Source organism: Rousettus aegyptiacus, unplaced genomic scaffold (genome assembly GCF_014176215.1).
Source record: "Rousettus aegyptiacus isolate mRouAeg1 unplaced genomic scaffold, mRouAeg1.p scaffold_m13_p_11, whole genome shotgun sequence".
NCBI lineage: Eukaryota > Metazoa > Chordata > Mammalia > Chiroptera > Pteropodidae > Rousettus > Rousettus aegyptiacus.
Genome location: NW_023416286.1, coordinates 43,051,906 through 43,078,903, shown reverse-complemented (window position 1 = coordinate 43,078,903; position 26,998 = coordinate 43,051,906). Strand labels below are relative to the sequence as shown.

Genomic DNA, 26,998 nt, shown 5'->3' with positions numbered 1-26,998 from the left:
CCCCTTACTCAGATTTGGACTAGTAACATTCCTTGGTTTGAAAATACAAATAGTAGTGGTAAAACATTAGGTTACCTTCCATTAGATGTCTATAACTATGTGCTCTTAAGTTTCAGATGACCATGAGTTCACTCCCGGTCTGCATGACTACAATGTAACTTCTCATAACATGTCCTCACTGTAGCACAATGAGCTCTATAATGGAACTGGATATTGAAAAGGTGTGTTTCCCCTTAATAAAATGACTTGGGGAACTGACCAAAAATCCGGAGACTAAGTGGAAACTAAATTCTGCCTACCTTTTTCCTGGAAGTTCTCCACTTCTAAATCAAAATTTGACTCACAAAAAAATCAAACTTATTCGTTATTTCAATTATTATTTCGTATTGCTGGATGATTTATTACTGCATGCAAGGCAAGTTATTATGTTGAAACAAAAGATATCTAAGGAGAGTCAGTTTAAGGGGGGTTGAGTAAAGTTCAAAAAGTTTCCAGGATGCTTTTGAGTGCAAGGAACTTTGAAGCAGTTTGATGAAGTGTATGACAGACCTACAAGAAAGGCCGAACCCAAATTCAGGGAGTAAAAGATGTGCCCTTGAGCTTACTCTGCTGTCATGTCACTTACTTCTCTAGCCCAACGGATCGGCCTAACACAGCCCGATTTCCATGGTGACAGGGCAAAAGAACCCCAAAAAACAGTGAAGGACCCCCGAGTTTTAACTGAGTTGGGCCACAGTGTGACGCAAGCAGGTGCACGTTGAAAGAAGGAAAAGAAAAACCTTCCGCAGCAGACCGTCGTAACTGGGTCTCCATTTGGCTCACCGAGTCCTGACGCTAGCAAGCCACGGAGCCCCGCAAGCAGCATCACTAAACGTAACATGGCGCGGCTTCTCGGCCGGGAGCGGGTACTGAGCGGGCGGCAGTTGGGCCTCCTGGGACAGGCGGATCGGAGCGCCGCCTCCCGGCGCGTTCCTGCGGCGCGTTCTCGCGAGGCCGCGGCGCCCGGCATTTCGCGCCAGGATCCTGATCGCCTGCAGGTGCGCCACCTTAAAATCAGGCCGCGCCAGGCTAAATCCGGCTCTCTGACCTGCCGCACTCCGTGCCCCACAACTCCTCTGGAGTTATCAGACCCAGCCGGTTCCACGTGGTCGTCGTCCCTTACAAAACTTTCCCTTCGTGTTGATGAACCTGAAAGAACACATTTATTATGCGCTTTGTATCAGACACTTCTAGGTGCTTTAAAAGACGAACGTGTAATATGTGAATTAAAAACTATACGAACGCAGACACACATTCATATTTACTAAAGCTGGGTTTCTAAAACTAAAATCTTGCTAGATATGTATAATAGATTCCAATAAAGGGGGAACTGAGTAGATTTTGATATCTTTGTAAAGAGCCTGCTACGTTTTTTCCCCCATACCTACTGCCCAAATGCACGTTCTAAAAAGGTGGTGTCTGCTCTCCACCATTCTGGTTCTTCACGGGCCCTTGACTAAAATTCATGTGGTGCCATTCTCTTGTTCAGCAACTTCTCATTACAATGAGAAGTTACAATATTCATTCATTCATTCATTCATTCATTCATTCGTGCAGTGAAAGAAATGGACAAGATTCTTGCCCATAGTCACAGTATGTATGTTCCAGTAGAAAATTCTAGCCAAATTCCTTAAAACAGTAGTCAACATTTTCTACATTCTGAACCCAGACTGCCAATTTCCTGCTGCCAGCAATGCTTTGGCCACCTTGACATCTGATCTTTCCTGAAAGAGATTCCCTTAGGCTGCAATACCTCCTCCCTTCCAGCCTCATTCCCAGTCTCTACTTATATGCACTCTTTAAATTATTTTCAAATTCCAGAGAATGAATTAATTTTTCATACTAATTAGCATAAAAGCAGACACACAAACCAAAGGCCCCATGGAAACACAGAAAAGCTCCCTCGGGAATAACCACATCTTCTACACCCAGAGTTGAGATGCATGCAAAGGGTTTCAACCCAAGGGTTTCTAATGAGATGCAATTTTATGCATCCAACGGGTTTCAACCCAAGGGTTTCTAAGCCCAAGAAAGAACGGTATGAACAAAAACAGGCAACAAAAATATATACCTAGCTTGTATGTCAACAGAAACAGCCAACGCTTGACTAACACTTTCAGACAGTAGTTGAGCCAAAATCAGGTTTCATCTTGCATCATAGTATTAGAACAATTTTAGTAAGTGCTTAGACTTGTCGATTAGTATTATTTTGAATTAATTTCTAGTTCTTTTATTTCTTCATTATTTCCCTCTGCTCAAGCTTTTTAATTCTTTAATAGAGTAGGCTTTTTATTATTATTTGTGTATACAGCTGTCTCCGTAACAGGAGGCATGTCCTTTCCAGAACATGTATCACAGTATCTAATATAGTACTTGCAAGATGATAGAGTTTAAGTAAACATTTATGGAATTTAATAAAATTTGATTTGTGCTTAGAAAAGCTGGATTGTACTTAACTAATGTTAAGGGTGGAAATTTTTCAAAGTGAGCCAACTAGCTAAGTCAGCTACAGGGAAGAAATATCTTTAGATACCAGAAGTTGTCCTACTTGCTTGGGTGTGAATTTAGGAAATGTATTGTATAGGATATGAAGATGGCCAGTGTCTGCTTCTGTAATCTGCTCACTTATTAACCAGAGTGTGGTACGAGGTGATGTATTTGTACTGTGTTAATGGTCAACTTCTACTTCTGTAATCTGCTTACTTGTTTGATGTAGTTTTAGGCTTTATGAGCTGCCTCTTTTGAGAATGTAAGGGTAAAGACTTCCCAGTAAATCAGTAACAAGGAGGTGATTCCTCTAGGCAGCAAAGCCCCAGGAAGAGGCTCAACATTCCAGGATACAGATAACAAGACTGTCTACCAGGCTATGTTTGATCTAGCAATTCCCCAGATACATTTATCTTTGTAGAGGACATTAACGGTTAACTTCTGCTTTCTGTAATTTCCTTACTCTCTGTTCTAAGATGTAGTCAGAGGCTTCATAAATTGCCTCAAACAAAGACCCTGGGCTGATCTCCTCTAAACCTGCATGGTAGTCAGTCGCCAGCCGGCTAATAAAGGCTCATAATTAATCTCAGTTGGCTCCGTGGGTCTTAGATTTGAACGCACCACAACACTAATACTCAGGCATCTGCATGATAGGAAGGGAAAATGCCATACCCTGAACGAGTTAAACTTGTGAACATAGAGTCAAACAGTGATATCAAAGTTACATATATAATTTATCCTTGACTATTAAGACATCTTCAATTGAAATAAAGATTCTTCATTTGGGATTTTTTATAATAACAGAAAGACTGTGCACAATTTGGCAAAAGTCTAAATATCAGTGAAATAATATCTGTAAAAGTTTGACTAGTATAGTTTTATCTAAAATTAGTATAATGTTTAATTAATAAGGTTATAAATAGCTGAGTATTTAGGAAGGTACCAAGTGACACAAAACAGAATTTCAAGTATTTTATTTATTGTAAATGTTATATTTGCATATGTACATATACGTAAACCAAATTTTGGAAAAAACTAATGAAATTCTATTAATAAACCTATTATTAAACTTTATTATGAAAGGTTATGTAAAATTTTTAAGGGCTTAAATTTCACTATCCCTACTATTTCTTCAATAGTAAAAATTCATTTTTTAACACAGTTGGGATGATAATTCACATATACCACCATAACTTTTTTGCACTTATCTAAGAAAATCTTTTCTTCTTTCTTTTCTCCAGCCTAATTTCTTTGAAAATAATAGTGTCAACAGAGACATGATCCAGCACACCTTAGTAAATGTAAACATTCTAAATTATATTAATAGCAAGCTTTGACGTTTCAGATTTTAGACTTAATTAAAGTGCTCATGAAATTCTCAAGTGGTTTTATAACAGCTCAACTGATTGCAGGTATAATTGCTCCTGCTTTATTATAGCCATGAATCAACAGCATATCTGATTAGTTCTATTAAATACTTCGTACCTTAAAGTTTATAGTTCATTACAATAATGCTATTGTAAAAGGGTGTCATATTTTAACATGATTCACAATAGAATTCTATTATTAAATTAACTTTTGAATATTCATTATCCATAGATAGATCCATAGAATCTATTATCCATAGAATCTATAGAATCATTTATCCATAGAATGAGCGTAAAAAATGAAGTTAATAACTATGTGTGAATACATACATACACTTTTAGTGTATTTTGTACATTAAAAATAATATGGTATCTTAATTGTGGGTTTTGTGCATTCTTTTTAAGACAGAATAAATCTTTATTCTTGTAGTGAATGATACAGACAATATTCTAGATATGATGATTAGTCTGTGCAAGATGAAAAATATTAGATATTATTGGTAGCTAATTAGTTAGTTTTCATAGGTATTAGATTATCGCATGTTCGACCTGAAACTACAGTAATGATAACTAAGATCAAAATTCAGAATTACATTTAAGCACATAATGAAAAAACATAAACCTATAGAGTTAATTTGGAAATCATTACAGTAACATGTTCAAAATAACATAATCCATGTTAGATGCATTACTTCACAGATGACTGAAAAAGACTTATTCAGTGATAGAAATGAAAATGTTACTCTAAATTCCCTGGCTTCACTGAATTTCTTATATTTCTCAATTTCCATTACTCAATTTGTTTTTCTGTTAGTAAAGTTCATTTTGCAGTATTTTGTTTTTATTCAAAGTTGCAGCAGGAAGAAAGGCTTTTCAAGAAAATATCAGGAAAAAAAAGTATTAGCTCAGTTCCCTGAAGATATCTGCAAAAGGAAAGGTAAAACAATCAAGTGAGGGAACTATATAAAGGAGGTGCAGGAGCAGGACGAGCAGGAATTAAATTTCCCTGAGATGATATTTTCGGTTGTGGTGGAGGTGGCCTGAAAGAGGAAAAACAGACAGTTAATCATGTGTTTCGACTGAATGAAATAACGCTACATTCATTACAGATCCAACAAAATACCGTCCTTAACATTGCTGACAATTCTTAAGGGCATGTTATATTCTAAGATTATTATTAATCTCATATGCAATGGTTAAAGGGCTCAAAACAGAACCTAAAATGGAGTACCTCCATTAAAGAATACTATTCTATAATTAATAATGTTGTATGAAGGTTTTGGTCTATATGTTTTTAAAAGGATTAGCACATGAAATTGAGAAAACAAATTGTAAAAGACAAGTGAGGACACTGTGGATTAAGCACCATTGTGCTGTTAGGATTTAACAGCATAGGAGATTACTGTTAAGTGTAAACTTAACATATATACATAGAGCTAAAATTCCAGCTCTCTCAATAATATCCGCTCTGAGAATTAAACCTGCTATGACTCCTATACCTATCCGTCTCAATCCTCATATTTTAACCTGTGGATACCCTTTCCTTAACCACTTCACCTAATTCTAGTATATCTCTTATCCAATAACACATTAGAACATTATCTAGTGAATAACTGTCTCACAATTTATATATTCTTCTCTTAATGCTCAGATGGATTTCGATGCATTCTTATTGTATAATAAAGATTATACATGAGAACACACTTCAGTGCTGTAATTCAATTCTAGTTTGAAGGTCTAATTCAATTCTAATTTGAAGGGTGCATTTTATGCATTTTTATATCACATGCATTTTATGTGATATAAAATATAGTGATTAATTTTAACCTTTCTTGCTGACTTTAAGCTCATATACTGAGTCTTTAATTTGATTCTTTTTTTAAAGTTTCCAGTTTTGTGTTGAAATTCTCAATCTTGACTATTAATTCCATGGCATAATCATCATAGTTATTTTAAAGTCCATATCTGATTACTCTATTAACTGGATCCCCTCTGAGTTTGTTTCCACAGTAGATTGCTTTTCTTGGTTTTAGTCACATTTCTTTTTCTTATATATCTGGCTTTTTGTTGTTGTTGTGGGCCAAACATAAAAACTGCAGAAATAAGCTGAGGATCTAGTTCACCCTTACCATGGGTTGCAACACAAAGCCTGGAATGTTTGCCAGGGTCTCTCCTCCTTGGCAGGGCTCCAATTTTTGTCCCTTCAGCCCTGGGAGTTTGATGAAACCTCTCCTCAACTTTCTAGCCCTCTCAGTTCTCACTTTCTTAATAGAAATACACATCTAGGACAGAAAAATGACCCCAAACGTTGGGATCAACACCAGACTGCCTTCTTCTCCTAGACCTTAGCCCCACAATTCTTCATGTCCTTGGAAGTTTTCTGATGCTTAGTCTAACCTGTTGCTGGTTATTTAAAGGTCCTCATTTCTGATTCTTATGTACACCAAAGGTTCCAGCAGCACCTGACTGTCTTGCTGAGGCTTCCTTAAATTTCATTTTGACACTGCACTAATATGACAAAACATATAAAATTCTTAAATGCTTTTCTGTAAATTGTGCTCCATCGAAACTCTTAGTAATAAATACCTGTCCCAAATTAAATTAAGATACAAGGGAAAATATTACACGTTAACACTGGCTTTTACTATGGTCAAGTAATCTAAGCAAATTCAATTCAGACCTTGATGGGAACTGCTGAGGCTGCCTGGCTGCATAAGTTGGTACTGGAAACCTGTTTGCATATACAGGCTAAAAAAGGGAGAAAAACGTTATTAACACAATGCACTCATAAATATATTTGCCATAAAGTTTGTTATTTTTGATAGAAAAGTAATCAATATATATAAAATCAATGTACAGAAAACTTACATATAATGCTGACATTTAAAAATATGTTGCTTATTCAACATCTTTGCCACTGAATGCGGAATACTAAATTCTTTTAAGGCTATATATTTAAATTCAGTATTACTAAAGGATAATGTTGGTTCTAACCAACTACATTAGTTAAAAGGTAATATATTTCCTAAGTCAATATATTTTAAATATTTCCAAAAATGTATTGCCAAACACATACAATACCTAAATGGTACTACAAATACCACCAATCTACATCCCTTGATTTTGAAATTTATGACATTCTTCCTTGACAAAGTAGTTGAAATGAAGTTTTACAACAAAGTGAGACTCTATAATATGGCCTCAAATAAGAAAGTAAAAGTAAGAAAATTTTTCACATACCATATTACATTAGGAAAAATTAGAGAAAATCAGATAAATTTATTAAATCATTGATAAAGTATTCTTGACTAGGATATTCTCTACTATCTACAGTTATTTCCTAAAGCTCTGTGAGTGGCAGAATATGCACTGTTGAGAAAGAGCTTGAACATTCTCTGGGTCCCACTATGGAATAGGCTATTTTTGTCCCATGGAGTAAAGATGCATAGGTACAGCACTTTCAAGGAATAGTTAAACTCCACTTCTTGGAACTTACACATACTTTTACATGTATGAAAAGATCTATGCACGAGAATGCTTGATGCTACATTTTTTGAGGTAATAAGTTTTGAAAGAAATGCTTCTAAATTTATGGTAAGTCGAGAAGATGAAATGGTATACAGCTATTAAATAGAATGGGTACATGCTCACTACTCACAAACAGTGGCACAACCCATCAAGCACCACGAACAACCACAGTAACATGGTATCGCCAAAACAAAATAACAATTCTTCAGAAACCAAACTCAAAATGATGGAAGATTGTGATCAAAATGATACAGAATTTAAAACAGTAGTCATGAAGCAACTCAATTAGATACAAAAAAAACAAAAACAAAAACAACAACAACAAAAAACCTCAGAAAGGCAGTTCAATGAGTTCGATAATAAAATTAATAAACAAAAGAAATACTTTACCAAAGAAATTTAAACTCCAAAAAAGTAGTCAGTCAGGGAAACAGGGTGGAGTGAGTGACGTCCTCAGACCTCTCCCCTTGATATAACAATAAACTGAACATCCAAAATTGAACAAAAGGTACCCAAACTGGACACCAGCATGTCCGAGCATGGGATCTGTGCATAAGAGCTACGAGAAGTCAGAACTACAGTTGTTGGGCAGTAGATGGAGAAAAATAAAGAAGCTACCTCTCACAGCTGCCAGAGCTCCCTGAACGAAAAGGGGGAGGGAAGAAGGAGCAGCTACTTCTTTGAAGCCCTGCCTGGGAAAACTGTGAGCTCCCTGTGCCCAGCAGGCGGCAGGGCCCAGTAATCAGAGCAGAAAGCAGAGTCGTGGGACGGGGCTGCAGAAAAACAACAGTTGATTTTTATCGGTCGCTGTTGTAAAACCAAGGCTGAGCGGCAGCCCCTAACTCCCAACCCAGAGGGGCCCTCGCCCCATACCCTCCAAGACCGATCACTGCAGAGGCCCGGGGGAATCTAAGCAAATGCTGCCAAGACTGTTGCTGACACTGACAGGGACTAAAACTGAGGGTAGAGAGTGTGATTAGATGCCTACAAGAAAATTTAAAAAGCACTATTAATACTTTATATAAAACAGATTCAAGCAGCTTAGACGCCACCTACTGGAAAACAAAAAGAAAAGTGCCTTCTATGCAACAAGGTAAAGAGAAACCTTTATATAACAAATTTTCTCTCTGGAAAAACAGCAGAATACACTTCCATTTATGCCTTGGCAAAAAAACAGTCTATTATATACCATGAACAACCAAGGTGACAAGGTACCTCAGAAAGGAAGAGAAAATCTCCAGAAAATAAGCTTATGGACATAGAAATATGCGACTTAAATAACAGAGAATTCAGACTGGTACTGCTGAAAAAACTCAATGAGATCGGTAACAACTCAAATCGACAATTCCAGGAATTGAAAAAACAACTGCATGAGCACAGCAAGGTGACTAAAACACTCAAAAGGAACCAAACAGAATTTTTGGAGATGAAGAACAAACTGCAAGAGCTGAAAAATGAAACAGCAAGCATGGGAAACAGAGTCGACCAAATGAAGGAAAGGATCAGTGATATCGAAGACAGAAATCTAGAAATAAATAAGAAGGAAGAAGAGAGAAACTGAAGAATGAAAAATAATGAAAGAGAAATTCAAGAAGTAGTTGATACCATCAGGAGAGGAAACATAAGAATAATGGGCATTACTGAAGGCGAGGAAAAGGAACAGGGATTAGAAAGCATTTTCAGACAAATAGTGGATGAAAATTTCCCAAATCTAAAGAATGAGCTGGAGCTTGGAATTTAAGAAGTCAACAGAACACTCAATTATCTCAACCCAAAAAGTCCTTCACCAAGACACATTGTATTAAAATTATCTAAATCAACAACAAAGACAGAATTCTCAGGGCAGCCAGGGAGAAAAAAATGGAAACTTATAAAGGTAAACCCATTAGATTATTCTCGGACCTCTCAGCACAAACCTTACAAGCCAGAAAGGAATGGAATCAAATATTTAAACTATTAAGTGAAAGGAACTACCAGCCTAGAATAATGTATCCAGCTAAGCTTTCCTTTAGATATGAAGGAGAAATTAAGACTTTTCCAGACATACAAAAAATGGGGGAATTCTCCACTACAAGGCCTGCACTATAGGAAATACTGAAAGGGGTCGGCTCACCTAAAACAAAATGACAAAAAAATATATACATAATTAGGAGTAAAGTGACTATCAAGCAGAGGAGTGCAACCCATACTAATAATAGGGCAATATAAGCTTAAATAATAATAAGAGACTAGTTATACCAAGATAGTAATGAACATTCAGCATACATAAGGACAAATTGAGAAAACAATGACTGAAAAGGGGAAGTTTTAAGATGCAAATTTGCAAAGGGGAATGGAGATACAGCATACACAGATGAAAATAAAAGATTGTGTGTGTGTGTGTGTGTGTATATATATATATATATATACACACACACACACACACATATATATATATATAAAACTACCCTTTCAATATTTGTAATGGTAACAACACAGCACAGATTCAGGACTGAAGTATATAACATAAAACAAGAAGAACCAGAGAAAATACACACAAAAGCCAACCAAAATGAAGAAAACAGAAACATGAAGACGAGGAAGCAATGGAAACATTGAGCTACCAGAAAGCAAAACATAAAATGGCTATAAGGAGACCTCATATTTCAGTAATCACCCTAAATGGAAATGGACTGAACTAATAAAAAAAAAAGGCACAGAGTTGCACAATAGATCAATAAACAAAACCCAACCATATGCTGCCTTCAGGAGACACATTTCAGCTCCAAAGACAAATATAGACTCAAAGAGAAAGGGTGGGAAATGATATTTCAAGCAAATGGCATTCAGAGAAAAGTGGGAGTAGTGGGACTAATATCAGACGAAATAAACTTCAAAATAAAATGATAAAGAAAGATACTGAGGGACATTTCATAATGATAAAGTGAATCATACTCCAAGAAGACCTAACACTTATTAATATATCTATGCTCCCAATCAGGGAGCCCCAAAATATGTAAAGCAATTACTAACAGAACTAAAGGGAAAAATGTACCAAAGCATGATCGTAGTAGGGGATCTAAATAACCCACTGTTGGATATGGACCTTACAAGCCAGAAAAGAAAGAAATAAAATATTTAAATTATTAAGTGAAAGAAACTACCAGCCTAGAATAATGGATCCGGCTAAGCTCTCCTTTAGATATGAAGGAGAAATTAAGACTTTTCCAGACATACAAAATCTCCACTATGAGGCCTCCACTACAGGAAATACTGAAAGGGGTCAGTTCACCTAAAACAAAATAACAAAAAAAAAAAAAAAAAAAGAACATAATTAGGGGTAAAGTCACTCACTATCAGGAAAATAGAAGCAGAGGAGTGTAATCCTTACTAAGAACGGGACATTATAAGCTTAAATAATCAAAAGAGAATTGTTATAACGAGATAGTAATGAGTGTTCAGCATATATAGGAACAAATTGAGATAACAATGACTAAAAAGAGAATTCAAAGATCCAAAATCGCAAAGGGGAATGGAGATAAGATACGTGCAGAAGAAAATGGACGACAATATATATATGTACATATATATAAAATATCCTTTACATATTCATAATGGTAACTACATGCCAAAGATTCAGAACCATTGTATATAACATAAAACAAGAAGATCAACCAGTGGAACAAAATCAAGAGTCCGGAAATAAACCCATATTTATATGGGCAAATAATTTTCAACTAAAACACCGAAAACATACACAGGAGAAAGAAAAGCCTCTTCAATGAATGGTGATAAAAAAAGGGGAAGGTCACCTGCAAAAGAATGAAATTAGACTGTTGTCTATCACCACACACAAAAATTAACTCGAAATGGATTAAGCGCCTGAGTATAAGAAGTGAAACAACAAAATGCATAGAAGAAAACATAGGAACTAAACTCAAGGACCTTGGACTTAAAGAGGATTTTATGAATTGGACCTCAAAAGCAAGGGAAGTAAAAGCTACAATAAATGAATGGGACTACATCAAACTAAAAAGCTTCTGCTCAAAAAAAGAAATCATCAACAAAGTAAAAAGACAAGCAACTGAATGGGAAAATATATTTGCAAGCAACGCCTCTGATAAGGGCCTAATATCCAAAATATACAAAGAAATCATATGACTCAATAACGAAAAAAAAACCCAAATTAGCCAATCAAAAAAATGGGCAGAGGACCTGAACAGCCACTTTTCCCTGGAGGACATACAAATGGCCAACAAATATATGGAGAGATGTTCAACATCACTAGCTATTAGAGAAATGCAAATCAAAACCACAATAAGATACCATCTCAGACCTGTTAGAATAACTATAATCAACAAGACAATTAATAACAAACATTGCAGAGGATGCGGAGAAATAGGAACCCTCATACACTACTGGTGGGACTGCAAATTGATACAGTCACTATGGGAAACAGTATGGAGCTCCCTCAAAAAACCAAGAATTGAAATACCATATGATTCAGCAATCCCTCTACTGGGTTTCCAAAGACTTGAAAACACATATCCAAAATGATATTTGTTCACTGATGTTCACAGCAGCATTATTCACAGTGGCCAAGACATGGAAGCATCTGAAATGTCCTATGATAGATGACTGGCTAAAGAAGCTGTGGCACATATATACAATGGAATATTACTCAGCCATAAAAAGAGGTGAAATACTGCCATTTGTGACAACATGGATAGACCTCGAGATAAACATGCTAAGTGAAATAGCCAGACTGAAAGAGTTGAAAATCACATGATATCCCTTATATATGGGATATAAACCTAAAACCAACAAATGAACAGGACAAACAGAGACTCAGGGACATGGATAATGGAGTAGTGGTTACCAGAGGGTAGGGGAGGAGGGGGACGTAGACAGGGTAAAGGGGATCAAATATAGAGGGATAGGGGGATGGTAAAGTGCGTAAAGGGGATCAAATATATGGTAGCTGAAGGAAACTGGACTTTGGGTTTTAAACACACAGTAGAATATACAGATGTCAAATGATAATGTACACCTGAAAATTATATAATTGTATTAACCAGTGTTACCTCAATAAACAGTTTAAAATTTAAAAAAATAAAATGAGCAAATAAACAGCCAAAAAAAAAAAATAGACAAAGGACTGGAACAAAAATTTCTCCAGGGAAGATACATATATTGCCAATAAGCACATGAAAAGATACACAACATCACTAATCATTATGAAAATGCAAATAAAAGAACAGCAAGGTACCACTTAACATCCACTAGAATGGCTATAGTAAAATTTAAAAACAAAATAAAACAGAAAACACCAAGTATTGGCAAAGATGTCAAGAAGTTAGTATGCTCCTGGTCGAAATGTAAAATTTTGCAGCCACCATAGAAAAACATTTGTTGATTCCATTTTGTTGATGGTTTCCTTTGCTCTGAAAAAACTTTTTAGTTTAACGTAGTCCTATTTGTTAATTTTTTTTCTTTTGTTTTCCTCACCCGAAGCCACGTATCAAGAAAATATTATTAAGAAAGATGTCAGAGAGCTTACTGCCTATGTTTTCTTTTTGTAGTTTTATGGTTTCTGCTCTTACACTTAATTCTGTAATCCACTTTGAGTTTATTTTTGTATATGATGTAAGAAGATTGTCTACTTCATTTTTTTTTTTTTGCACGTTATAAGACCCCATATAAATTTTAGAATTATTTTCTCAAGTTCTGTGAAAATGCCATTGGTATTTTGATAGGGGATCCATTGACTCTATAGATTGCTTTGGGTAGTATGGACATTTTAACAATGTTAACTCTTATCCATGAGCATGGTATATGCTTCCATTTATTTGCATGCTTCCATTTACTTCTTCAGTTGCTTTCTTCAATATCCTATAATTTCTGAGTACAAGTCTTTTATCCCTTTGGTTAGATTATTCCTATAGATTTCGGATGTAATTATAAATGGAACCGTTTTCCTAATTTCTCTTTTTGATAATTCGATATTGGTGTATAGAAATGCAACTTATTTCTGAATATTAATTTTATATCCTGCTACTGTACTGAATTTATAATTTCTAATAGTTTTTTCGGTGAAATCTTTAGGATTCTCTATACACAGTATCATGTCATCTGCAAATAATGATAGTTTAACTTCTTCCTTTCCAATTGGATGCCTTTTTCTTGTTTGACTGTGGTGGCTTGGAGGTCCAATACTATGTTGAATAGAAGTGGCGAAAGTGGACCTCCTTGTCTTGTTCCTGATGGTAAGGAATACACTTTTCGCTTATCCTTATTAAGTATGATGTTACCTGTGAGTCTGTCATATACAGCCTTTATTATTGGGAGGTATGTTCCCTCTGTTCTCACTTTGCTGAGAGTTTTTATCATAAATGGATGCTAGATTTTGTCACATGCTTTTTCTGCACCTATTGATATGATCATATGATTTTTATCCTTCATTTTGTTTATGTGTTACATCACGCTAATTGGTTTGTGAATATTTAACCAACCCCACATGTCAGAAATAAATTCCAGTAGATCATGGTGTGCGATCTTTTTAAAGTACTGATAAATTTGTTTTGCTAATATTTTGTTGAGGATTTTTGCATTATGTTCATCAGAAAAAGCGGTCTATAATTTCTTTTTTTTGTAATGTGTTTGGCTATGCAATAAGGGTAATGGTGGCCTCATACTTCTAACCTCTTGAATTTTTTGGAATAGTTTGAGAAGAGGTGTTAATTTTTTGAATATTTGGTAAAATTCACCTAATGAAGCCACTTGTTCCATGACTTTTGTTTGTTGGGAGTTTTTTGATTACCGATTCAATTTCATTGGTGGTAATCAGTAGGTTCAGAATTTGGTTCTTCTTGATTCAGTCTGGGGAGACTGTTTGTTTCTAAGAATTTATCCATTTCTTCCAGATTGTCCAATTTGTTGGCATATAATTGCTTGCAGTATTTTCTTATAATCCTTTATATTTCTGTGGTGTCAGCTGTCACTTCTCCAATTTCATTTCTGATTTTATTTATTTGGGTCCTCTCTCTTTTTTCTTGATGATCTGCTTAAAGGTTTATCAATTGTGTTCTATGTTTTATAGAACCAGTTCTTGGTTTCATTGACTTTTATTTCTTTAGACTCTATCTATTTCTACTCTGATTTTTATTATTTCTTTCCTTTTACTAACTTTGGGCTTTTTTCCCTAGTTTCTTGAGGTGTAAGGTTAGATTGGTTCAGATTTTTCTAGTTTCTTGAGGTAGCCCTATATTGCTATGCATGTCCCTCTTAGGACTGCATTCACGGTGTCACATAAATTTTGAGTTATTGTGTTTTCATTTTCATTTGAATCAAGGTATCTTTTGATTTCTTCCTTAATCTCACTGTTAACCCATTCGTTGTTTAGTAGCATGTTATTTAGCTTTCATGTGTTTGTGTTTTCTTTTTTCTTGTTAACTGGTTTCTAGTCTCATACGATTGTGATCAAAAAAGATGGTATTGGTATTTCGATGGTATTGGTATTTCGATCTTCTTGCATTTATTGAGACTTGTTTTATTACCTAATATGTGGTCTATCTTGGAAAATGTTCAATATGAACTTGAAAAAATGTATATTCTGTTGCTCTGGGGTGAAATGCTGTAAAAAGACCAATTAAATTCTTCTGGATTAGTGTCATTTAAGGCTGCTGTTTCCTTGTTGATTTTCTGTCTAGAAAATTATCCATTGATGTCAATGGGGTGTTAAAGTCCCCTACTGTGACTGTATTACTTTCAATTTCTTCCTTTAATTGTCGGTTAATATTTGCTTTATGTATTTAGGTGTTCCTATGTTGGATGCATAGATGTTTACAAGAGCTATATTTTCTTATTGGATTGATTGCGTTATCATTATGTAACGTCCTTCTTTGTCTCTTATTATATAGCCTTTGTTTTAAAGTCTATTTTGTCTGATATAAGTACTGCTACCCCAGCATTTTTTTTTCATTCCATTTGCATGAAATATTTTATTCCATCCTTCTGCAGAGGGGCTCCCATGTAGGCCAAGGTCAGTTGCTGCCTACGGACTGGTCCAGGGCTACCTGGTAGGAGCTATCTGAGCTTAATCACTGCCTATACTAGACCTGGAAGTAAATGAGAGAGGCCACACTGCAAATCAAGGTTGGCCTTCACCAGTACTATGCTTGGGGCAGCTCCACAAAACAAAAAACAAAAAACAAAAAACAAAAATAGGAAACCTCTAGCCCTGCCACCATCTACTAGCTGTCCATAAGGCTCAGCCGCTGAAAGAGGCTTAGGTGGTACAGGTGGTATGGGAGTTAGGTGTGTGGGGTCTCAGGAAGCCACCAGCATGGGATAAATAGTGTTCAACAGGTCAATGTATTTAGATTTGGTGCCAGTGCTGAGCCTGGGGTCACTCAGCAAAAGTCTCAGAGTCCACCAAGGCCAGCTGCCACCTGCCTGGGGCCATGGACCCTCAAGAGTTGTCCAAGAAGAACTGCAGTGGGGTCAACACCAGCTGCCAGGCAACTATGAAAACGCCTCTGGCATTGCAAAAATTAGGTTGTCCAGAGTCCCAGGATGTCACCAGGATAGTGAAAGTTCAGATTTGGCTATTTGGGGGAAGAGCTCAATACAGGCAAGATGGCACCCCCCACTGCTGGCTATACTGGAAGAAGGCTCAACACAGGGACAATGGCAGCTTTCCCTCCATCCCTTGCCCTGAAGCCACACCACATAGTCTCTCTCTCTATGTCTCTGGCTCCTCCCTGAGCTGCAGTCCCTTCACTGGAGCGCGCGCGCGCACACACACACACACACACACACACACACATATATTTCATCTCAACCTTATGAGATGTAATAGAATATTAGATCTGATAATAATAAAATGAATTTTTAAATTGTGTGGTATTTATGTAACTTAATATCAATAGTAAAAATGAATGAACAAAAGCTACATGTATTGATAGGGATCAATCACAAAGCAATGTTAAAGGAAACAGCAGGTCACAGATAGATGTGTAAAACATCAAACAAAACATTATACAAAGTTTAAAAATAAAATAATATTACATATTTCTTAGGGATATATGCAGATAAAAAAACTATGTTATTATCTAATACTTCCTAATACATTCAGAGGAATAGTGATTACTGGTCCCATGGCTGAAACAATTAAGTCTATTCCAGGAGCTCAGCACCAGGTCTTTAGTAAAATGCCATAGGGAATCGAGACATTGAAAACAGGAAAGTAGCAGACATAGAGAAACAGTGATAGCATAAGTCCTATGTCATTTCCTAATCTTGTCCTTTGGGCAAGGCATTCTTAACATCTAGATATCTTCCCTCTCCTCTGACCCAGCACCGTACTGGTATTTATTTAACTAACCCAAGGACTACCTAAAGACCAAACTCCTAAATTATTAACAAGTTATCTATGTTTGTTTCTATATCTATGCGACAATTATTTTTTTAATCTTTAAAAACGTGACAACATAATAATAGTAAAGAAAAAATTTTTCATTTAAACTTACAGCTTCTCTGGGAGGAGTCAGTGGAGAAACATGTTGAGGAATATTCACAGGGTGTCTAGAGACTTTTCCTTGATTTTTGCCATCTGATCTGAAATACAGAATTACTTTTGAGCTAAATTAAGCTAAATTTGAGCTGAATTAAGATTAAACATTTCTCTATAACATATTACACATACATTTTATTTTACAAAAACAGAATAATAATATTGGTGTGGTTGTAATGATGATTATGATGATAGCTAAATTTTTCACAGCATTTTTTACAGCTTTTACACACTTTAATCCTTATAGTACTAGAAAGTTTTATTAACCCCATTTCACAATTAAATAAACTGGAATCCTAAGAAATTATGAAATCTGGTCAATCAGACCGTTCCAAACTCTACTTCTCAAGTCACCTAAAATCAAAGAAGAGCAAAGGCATATTCTTAAGTTGCATATGCAAAGTAGTCACTTTGAAGTAGTCACTCTAATAATTAGGAAGTCCAGGAGAGGCAAATAAGCTGGCTGGAAAGATATCAGCTAAGTTTTAGACATACTGAGGTGTACCAAGTCAGCTAGGTAGAAATGACTGGAGATAGCTCTAATTAGGGAACTAAAATTTAGGAGACGCAGATTGGGTAATTACATGGTCTGGCCAGTCTGAAGCATTTAAGAAAGTAAGAGAAAGAAAGGATAGGCAGATAAATCTATTTAAGAATATGTTAACAATTAAAGCTAACATTAGCATACTCTAGAAAAATATTATGTAGTAAGTGAGAAAAGTAGGTCAATGAAGTAAAGGTGGGCAATCAAGGGGAGATATGTATATTTTGAAATCATTATCATAATAAAAACTAGTTATCAAATAATTAAACTGTGCCAGTAATGTGCTGTGGGTTTTATTTGTTAATATTTCCTCATTTAATCCTCACATCCACTTTAAGAGATAGGCAATATTATTATTCCCATTTCAGAAGAAGTAAACCAAGGCTCAGAGAGTTTTATTTACTATTGCAGCAAATGACAAACTGGAACTCAGATCTGATTAAGGTGTATGCTAATCTGTGTTATATTTTAATGTCGACATATTAGAAGTGATAGTTGAGAGACAGATAATTGTACAAGAGCCCAACACATGGACTAGAAATGTCAGGTGTCTGAATTATGACAACCCTTTCTTCAATCAAAACTTATGTCTTAAAAGCTTTTAATTCACAAAATCTGTTTTCAAAACTGAGATTCGAAAAGCTCTTCCTCTATGAGAACTGACCCTTGAAATAGACACAGAAGAAAAATTTTCAACATTTACATGTTTAATCTTTATCCAAATATTTTAATCTCTAATTAAGAAGCCCAAATCTAAAATTGTAGCCCAGATTCCTACTTATTCCACTATTAGAAATCAATGTCAAGCAAAATGAACCCAAAGGACCATTTTCGGTATTATACAAGTTAGTCACCATAACACTTTCCCCTTCACCATTTTAAGAGGTGACTGAGTCACCACTATCACTTTGCCCCTGTTATTCATGTCAAAAGAACACAGAGATAACTTAGTACCCTACTTTTAAACCAGCCTCTATAATATGACTATAATCATTAATAACTTTTAATTATTTCATATGAATTTAAAAGAAAAAATCTAAGTACTCATAGGTTTGTGATCTCTTCTTTCTGAAGCAGCTTTTTCGCAACTGATTTCTCTTGACGAAGACAAAAGCAGCAAATACGATAAGGGGAATAATTAAGAAGAAGAATACTAGAAGTCCATCCCTCAATGCAGTGTTCTTTTCTAGAGAGGAGAATTGTATATTAATAATAATTAAATTAGAAGTTAACTCAAATTATAACACAGTTGATGATTGTAAGTATTTTATATTAATTTTCACATTCAAATGTCAAAATGATATAAATTGAATATACTGAAAAGTCTTGCTCATACTTCATCCCTGCCCACTTCATTTCTGCCTTCCCCAAAATAACCACTTTTATTAATTTCTTATATTATCTTACAGTATTTCTTCACACAAATGTAAGCAAAAACATGTTTAGTGTCAACCCTTTCTTACATAAAAGGTAGCATACCATAAATACTATTCGGCACATCATTTTTTTCACTTATCTACCCAAACCATATATAGATAACTGTCTCATTTTCTGAACAGCTGTACAAAACTACATTGCAAGGATCTTCTACAGTTTACTGAACCAGTATCCAACTGATACTTTCATTTTTCTAATCTTTTGTTATTTAAAAATGCTATAATGAAATAATGAATAACCTTATGATGTCATAATTATTATAAATAATAACAATGGGTACAGGTACAGCTAGACAATAATTTCTCAAGAGTAGAAATGCTATATCAGAGGATAAATGCATTCAATCATTTTTTCAAGGCACTGTCAAATTGTCCAAAAGATGGTGGTTACAACTTAACATGTCAGCCAGCAATATACAAGAATTCCTCACAGCCTCATCTAGAGTAAAACTTGTGCATTTTAGCCACCCTTGTAGGTAAAAATTATGTTATAGAATTTTAATATACATTTCTTTTTTATACTGTGAGTTGAGCAACTTTTTATATTTAAAAAAAAAACATTTTCTGCTGAGTCTTTTGATGATTTTTCTAGAAACTATTCATTTTTTTCCTTCTCAATTTCTAAAAGCTCCTTATGTATTAGGGACATTAGCTTTGTCTGTGTATTATTTGGAAATAATCTCCCCATTTTGTCATTTGTCTTACAGTAACAGCTTTTCTCCATGCATAAGTTTATTATTCTTAGTTGAATTTATCAATCTTATTTTTTATGGCTTCTAGATTTTAAGTCTCGTAAGTTTTAAAAATTCACTAATTAACATTAATTTTATCTGTCCTATGGTCTACAATAAATATAAACAGGAGTGGTAAACTATAAACATTTTCATCATAATTTTAAGTTTGTAAAAGTGCCAAAACTTTCTGTTAAAAGGTGTATGACACTACATGAAACAACATTCAGCCCAATTAAAAATATTGAAAATTAAAGCAAGCTTGATATATCATTATATACCTACTAATAAGTAGACAAAATTTTAATTAAAGCAGCCAACACTGGCAAGGTTATGTTAAAATTGAGACCTTCATGCTGTCAATAGCATTACATAATTTATTTGGAATTTTTATCAAGAACCATTAAAATGATTATACCCTTGAACATAGTAATTTCATTTCTGGCAATTTATCCACCTAAAAAAAATGCATAAATATTAAGATGTACATTACAATGTTAGAAACAACTTGTCAGATAATTAGGAAACAGCTAAGTTATGACACATCCACTCAGTGGAATGATAAACAGCCATTAAAATCCATAGTTGTAACCAAAATGGAGTAACAGAGGCCAGATTTATTCTGTTAGCTGTAACAACCAGAAAGTCAGGCAAAATATATGAAGAACAGTTTTCAAGACACTGGACATCAGGCAATGAACAACAGGGAACCTTGAGATAGAAAACAAGGTGAGCTTTACAACTGTCCTACTCTGCTGCCTAGTCAAAGTGAGGCGTGAGAAAAATCCAAGCAAAGCTCAATGGTTTCCTTGAGAAGAGGGAGCTGGCTGTCCAAGAAGCCGAGGCAGCTAGGGTTCATTTGGCAAAGAACCAGAAAGAAGAGAGCTGCACAACCAGAGCTTGAAAGCTCTGCAGAGGGTTCCTCTCAAAATATTCAGCTGAGTACTGATCAATGCATGCATGTAAGGAAACCACCTGAAGCCAAAGAAAGAATCACCTGAAAGGATTAGCAGAAAAAAAACCCACAACTCACACAGGACTAGGAAGAGTGCCTGTTCCTACCATTTCCAGTGGAAAACTCCACAATTAACATGGCATTAAGTAGAAAAAAACAGAAGGGGTTTTTTGCCTCAGTAATGGGGCAATGTTAGCCCCTTGGCTAAATGTTGCTCAGGTCCTCCCTAATAGATCTTAAAAGCAAGACCCAAAAGGATCAAATTATGTACGAGTAACACTAGAACAAAGTTCATCGACATAAATCCTAGTTAAGAGGCTGTTATGGTAGTCCAGGAAAGAAACTGAAGGTAATTAATAGGAATGAAAAAAATAGAAACAACTTGGGAAAAATTTAGGTGGCTGAACCAACATAGCTTAATGCATAACTGTGAGAAGTGCAGGAAAGGTATAAGGACACCCAATTTCTGACACAGGCAGCTGGGAGATCACACTAATTTTTTTTCTATATTACTTGCCATTGTAGGTAGGTCCACTGTCCACACTTCCTCCATATCCTTTAGTCTCACAATTTGGGGGAGCCCAGCCATTTTCGCAGTGACAATTCTTATTGCTATTACACACCTTCAAAATAATCAAAATATCACTTTCGTTAATTGTGAATGTTGCCCTAAATCATGAACTTGAAACCAAGAGAAAAAAATTTATGCAAATCCGTAGACATTCTTCTTAAAAATAAAAAATTTATCAGGTATCTAAATTCCCCAATGTATAAAAATTTAAAAATCTTGGGAAGTCTCACTTAACCCTTAAACTAGGGATCCTCATTATTCGGCACTACTTCCATGAACAATCCAAAAGAGGATATTACCTACCCCATGTCCATGACACTTTTTCTGAGTATCACAATCATAATTCAGAATAGAAGCATTTACACATTGGAAGTTTCTACAGATCTGAAAAAAAAAAAAATGAAGTAATGAGTGAAGAAAAATTGGACACATTAATAAACTAGCCAGAAAAAAAAGACCTGGGCATAGATTATTTCATTTAGTGAACTCTTTAAAACTTTTAAGGAATAGTTAATTCCCATATCATATATTTGAAAATGTAGAAAAATAAGTCAAATTAATCGACATCAAACTAATTTATCAAAAAGGACAAAGGTGATAGAAAGGCCAAAAACAATGATAAAACTATAATCTATCCTTCCATATAAATATAGATGGGAAAATCCTAAGTAAAATATTCACAAATGGATTTTTTCAAATCAAAAGTAGCCAGATGAAAATGATCCTACTACTATATAAGAAAGGCTCAAAGAGAGGAAATCTATTACTATAATACCTCACATAAATTGTCATTATTAAAACAGATATTGAAATAGCATTTGATAAAATTTGAAACTCATTTTAATTGTTAAAATACTTTCAAAAATAAAAGAAGAATATTTTGTTGATAAGACAAAACCTATCTGTCAGTATCCTAATTAATTATGAAACAATATAGGCATTTCTATTAAAAGCACTATTGAAAATAAATCGTTATTATCTTATATAGTTCTAGAAATTTTAGTTCATGCAATAAGATATAAAACAGAAATTAGTCCTAAATATTGAAAAAGTTATAAAAAGTCTCATAATCAGTGAAAAACATTAAACTAAAGACCTAAATGAAATCAGCTAAAACCTTACTAGAAACTTTTCAGTTTTCTAAAAAATTGACATCTTTATTTTTTTTAAAATTGCTCTTTTGTGAGGTTAGAAAAAAAAAGACTAACCTTTTTTAAAGATTAGAGTGCTATTTTAAAATATTATTAGGTAACCAGCTATATAAAATCAGAATGTTTAAATGTTCCAAAAATATAAAGAGTAATCAGAGAACAATGAAATATCAATAGATAGATTTACTGTTCAAAAAGTACATAGGTTTCAAAAGAATTATAGAGTCAGAGGATTCCCTCATTATGTTTACTCTAATAATTTCAATTAGTTTTTAAATTAAAAATATATTCATATGATAAAATTTTTTTAACGTACATAAGATTGCAAGTAATGTCACTCCTCATCTGTCCTCTACCCACTAATTTCTCCTAGATAAAAATTTCGAAATACTTTTTTTTTATATATCCATAAGGTTTTTTGGAGAAAATAGTTACCAGCAGCTGCCCTATTCAGCTAAAAGAAGACATTTCTCTTAATACAGATTTATAGTGAACACTTCAAACATTAAATAAGAACACAGAAATAAGATAATATGTGTTACTTTCCAAGAGATTTACTTTAGAGAGCAGAAAAATGCCAAATTCTCAGTTGAAAAGTGTGTTCTGACTGGCAGTGTTTTACTCTGTGGGATGGGTAGAACCAAATTGGAAAAAACACTGATAAGCTGCTTGGAGTGGTAAAGTAAGATCTTCTCTAACACCACTCACCCATCTCCCCCACCACCAACAATAACCACACAAGAAGGAGGGCAGATGAAGATAACTACAGAATTTCTCATTTACTGATTTTAGGATATAAGTTTGAAACCAAAGATGAACTACCTACGACCATAAGATGTTTCCCCCTTAAATAAATGTTGAGTAAATATATAAAGAATATAGGTCTGAAGTTGTGCTAGATTGTCAGCCTGCTCAAAGTGCCAGAGTCCAGCCTTTAGTAGAGGCCGTAAATGAAAGGATCCAACCAATCCTATTTTACACCTATACAAAATGTTTGCTGTTTGGTTCCATCAGTGTATCAGTATAAGTACACATACTAAGCATTTGTCATTTTTCTTGTGCACAAATGTTGTTGGCATAGTAAGATAAAATCCAAAGTTAAAAGGACTTATATCTAGGCATGTTAGTATTAACCTGGAGTTTAAAGTCAATATTTTTTCCAACAAAAAGAAAGCATATGAGGGTTTGAAAGTAATTGTGATACATCTTACATGGGAAAATCAGTAGACACTATTTTTATTCTTAAAGCTGATGGAGAAAATATAAAAATGTGTTTTTCTTGCTATAAAATAAGTAGTATAATAGAAGGAAAAAGATATATAACTGCCAAACTGAACTCATACATACACACATGCACACATACACGCACATACCACAAACATACAATTTGTGCAATCCAGCAAGAGAGGAAAATAAAGTAGGAACATTTTAAAACATTTAAAAACAGCTAAGATCACAGAAATAAAATGAAATGTTAATAAATCAAGCTGTGCCAATAAAAGCAAAAGCCCAACCAAATGATAAAAATACGAAATGAAAACATATTTATATTATATTGGTATACAAAAAGCTTTCCTGAGCATGACATGAAAACAAAACAGACAAAACCGAAAGATACTTTAACATTTCTTTATGGCAAAGACAAATGACAAACTAAAAAACATTTATGACATAACTGAGTTAATATTCTTTATATACGAGGAGCCATCAAAATCAATAATAAAGTGACAACTCAACAAAAAATAGTAAGATATGAATATGGACTTAACAGAAAAAATACACAGCGCTAATAGAGATATAAAAAGATGCACAAGAAGAGAAATGCAATAATAATAATAATGAGGCTTTGTGAATCTTAATCAGGATGTCAAAAATTAAAGAGATTGATAACATATAACAGCGAGAGTGTGGGAGAATATAAAACACCCTCACATACAATTAGTGGAATGTAAACTGTTACTACCTCATTGAAAAATAAATTAACAGTGTCTAAGATTTTAAATGTATATATCCCTTCAATTAAAAAATCTACTAGAAATCTAACCCAGAGAAGTACTCAACAAAAATAGGTGAGACTAAATGTAGATGAGTGTTCATTGCTACTACAAAGATAAACTGCAGATAACATAAGAATGTAAAAGATCTGAATAAACAATTATCAAACACTGTACATTTTAAGCGAGAATACACTATCTTCAAATGCACTCAAAACATTTATCAAAAAATAAACATACAAGTCAACTCATTAAACATGGATGTTTCATTCCTAGAAACGACCAAAGATACTAAACCCAGCACCAAACCTTAAGCATTCCTAATTTCCAAAGAAGAGTCATGTTCATAGTCAGAAAGTCAATAAATATCTTACATCACATTTCAGGAAAACAAAAAGGCATATTTTGTTGGTTATTTTCAAACCAGGCAATCAGCACTGCTTTTGTGTTATATCAAGAGTTTCAGAGAAAAATCTCATAATTTTGGCAATACATAAATTTTGAAGTAAACATGCATTCCAGTATCACCACTGTCATGAATTCTTCCCACTGTAGATTACTCAGCCTGTGAATGTCAATAAAAGTCTCTGAATGTCAATGCTGTACTAGTCCCAGTCAAGATGACAGAACACTTCCAAAATCATTTCTAAAGAACAGACCAGTTGACTTTCATTTTTTTCCTTTTATCTTTTAAAACAAAATAATACATGCACATGGTTAAAAATAAAATAGCGCTAAAAGTGCTTATGATGAAATAACTCTATGACCCATTTCTATCTAGTCAGCAAGTCTAGCAGTCTACAGAGGTAACCACCATTCTGGTAATTACCTTCCTATTTTAAATTGTATCCTATTTCTTGATTTATCTATTTTAGACATCATCAATTAACATTATTTATGATAAAGAAGAATTTTGCTTTCTAACACAAATCCAAATGTCCCTCCTTCACCTTCTCAAACTAAATATTACTTAATATTTACACCATAATATTGGGATATTAACCACTTATGCCTCTAATATCTGAGCAAATTCAGAACCAGGTGACAAAAGATGGGGAGGCTGACAATTGGAGATAAATTATCTATATTATCAATAAACAGTTAACATGACTTAAGTAAACAATGAAATGGGCTTCCTAATACTGCACCCCAAAATCAAACTTACCTGCCTAGTCACAGGCTGCTCTGGACAACCACAGTCCTCCCCCCACAGAAGCAGAGCCTGCCCTGCTAAATTTACTGCATGGTTGAGAGAGCAGACCAGAACACGCCCTCTCTGCAGGCAGGTAGATCTGAAAAGAGAAGACAGAAGGGACTGAGCCACCCATGCCCAGTGTCTTCTCCCAAACTTATCAGCTGCATCAGTCACTTTGTGTCCCTTGGAGAAAGTGAAGGAGGAACACACTGAGGCTGGGAGTGTTACTTATTTTTTTCCAGCTTTACTGAGATACAATTGATGTCTAACATTGTATAATTTAAGATACACAACATGGTGATTTGATAAATTTATATTCTGTGAAATGATTACCATAGTAGGCTTAGGTACCATCACCACCATTCAACATAATTATCATTTCTTTTTTGTAGTGAGAACATTTAAAATCTACTCTTAATATTTTCGAGTATATAATATTAACTATAATCACCGTGCTAAATATTACTCAGAACTTATTCATCTATAACCGGAAGTTTGTACCCTTTGACCAACATCTTCATGAACACTTGTTATTCTATTTCCACCACCCCACCCCACCCCAGGCCCTGGCAACCACAACTCTACTTTGTTTTTATGAGTTCAGCTTTTTAGATTCCACATACAAGTAAGATCATACAGTATTTGTCTTTCTCTGTCTGACTTATTTTTCTTAGCAAAATGTCCTCAAGGTCCATCCATGCTGTCTCAAATGGCAAGATTTCCTTCTTTCTCATGAATGAATAATATTCCACTATATGTATATACATTTTCTTTATTCATTCATCCATTGATAGATACTTAGATTGATTCCATATCTTGGCTACTATAATCATGCTGCAATGTACATGGGAGTGCAGATATTTACTCGAGATCTTGTTTTCATTTCCTTTGGATATATATCCAGAAGTGGAATTGCTGGATCATATGGTAGATCTATTTTTAATTTTTTGAGAAAACATCATACCATTTTCCACAGTGGCTGTACCAATTTACATTCCCACCAACAGTCCATAAGGGTTTCATTATCTCCACAACCTCAGGAACACTTGTCATGTCTTGTCTTTTTTTATGATAACTTATGTAATAGGAATGAGGTGACATCTCTTTGTGATTTTGATTTGTACTTCTCCAATGATTAGTGATCTTGAGCATTTTTTCATGTGTCTGATGACCATTTGCTGCCTTCTTTGGAAAAATATCATTCAGGTTCTCTGCCCACTTTTTAATCAGATTGTTTCTTTCTATTGAATTGTATGAGTGCTTTGCATATCTTGGATATTAATCCCTTATCAATTACATGATTTGCAAATATTTTCTCCCATTCTATAGGTTACCTTTTCATTATGCTCATTTTTTCTTTTACAGTGGTACAGAGGCTTTCTAGTTTGATATAATCCCACTTAATTATTTTTGCTTTTGATGCTTGTGCTTTTGATATATCAAAAAA

At 34.5% G+C, this 26,998-nt stretch overlaps 2 protein-coding genes across 3 annotated transcripts in view; both read right to left on the bottom strand.

Annotated features, from left to right (window-relative positions):
• The window catches only part of ADAM32 (ADAM metallopeptidase domain 32), a 132,533-nt gene extending 129,076 nt beyond the window's left edge, over positions 1–3,457 (bottom strand). Inside the window, exon 1 of the mRNA XM_016127384.2 lies at positions 823–3,457. Within this exon, the coding sequence (XP_015982870.2) occupies positions 823–1,009 (187 nt within the window). The 5' untranslated portion in view covers positions 1,010–3,457. The remainder of the gene's footprint in view (positions 1–822) is intronic.
• An 814-nt stretch (positions 3,458–4,271) lies between these two features.
• The window catches only part of ADAM9 (ADAM metallopeptidase domain 9), a 95,634-nt gene continuing 72,907 nt past the window's right edge, over positions 4,272–26,998 (bottom strand). The window contains exons 17-22 of one of the 2 annotated variants that reach the window (XM_016127382.2): positions 21,515–21,595; positions 21,158–21,263; positions 18,563–18,704; positions 16,931–17,018; positions 6,574–6,641; positions 4,272–4,933 (exon numbers count right to left, since the gene is read on the bottom strand). In XM_016127382.2, the coding sequence (XP_015982868.1) occupies positions 4,840–4,933; positions 6,574–6,641; positions 16,931–17,018; positions 18,563–18,704; positions 21,158–21,263; positions 21,515–21,595 (579 nt within the window). In that variant the 3' untranslated portion in view covers positions 4,272–4,839. Of the gene's footprint in view, positions 4,934–6,573; positions 6,642–16,930; positions 17,019–18,562; positions 18,705–21,157; positions 21,264–21,514; positions 21,596–25,504; positions 25,649–26,998 lie in introns of those variants that run through there. The other variant, XM_016127383.2, reaches the window with a different exon arrangement.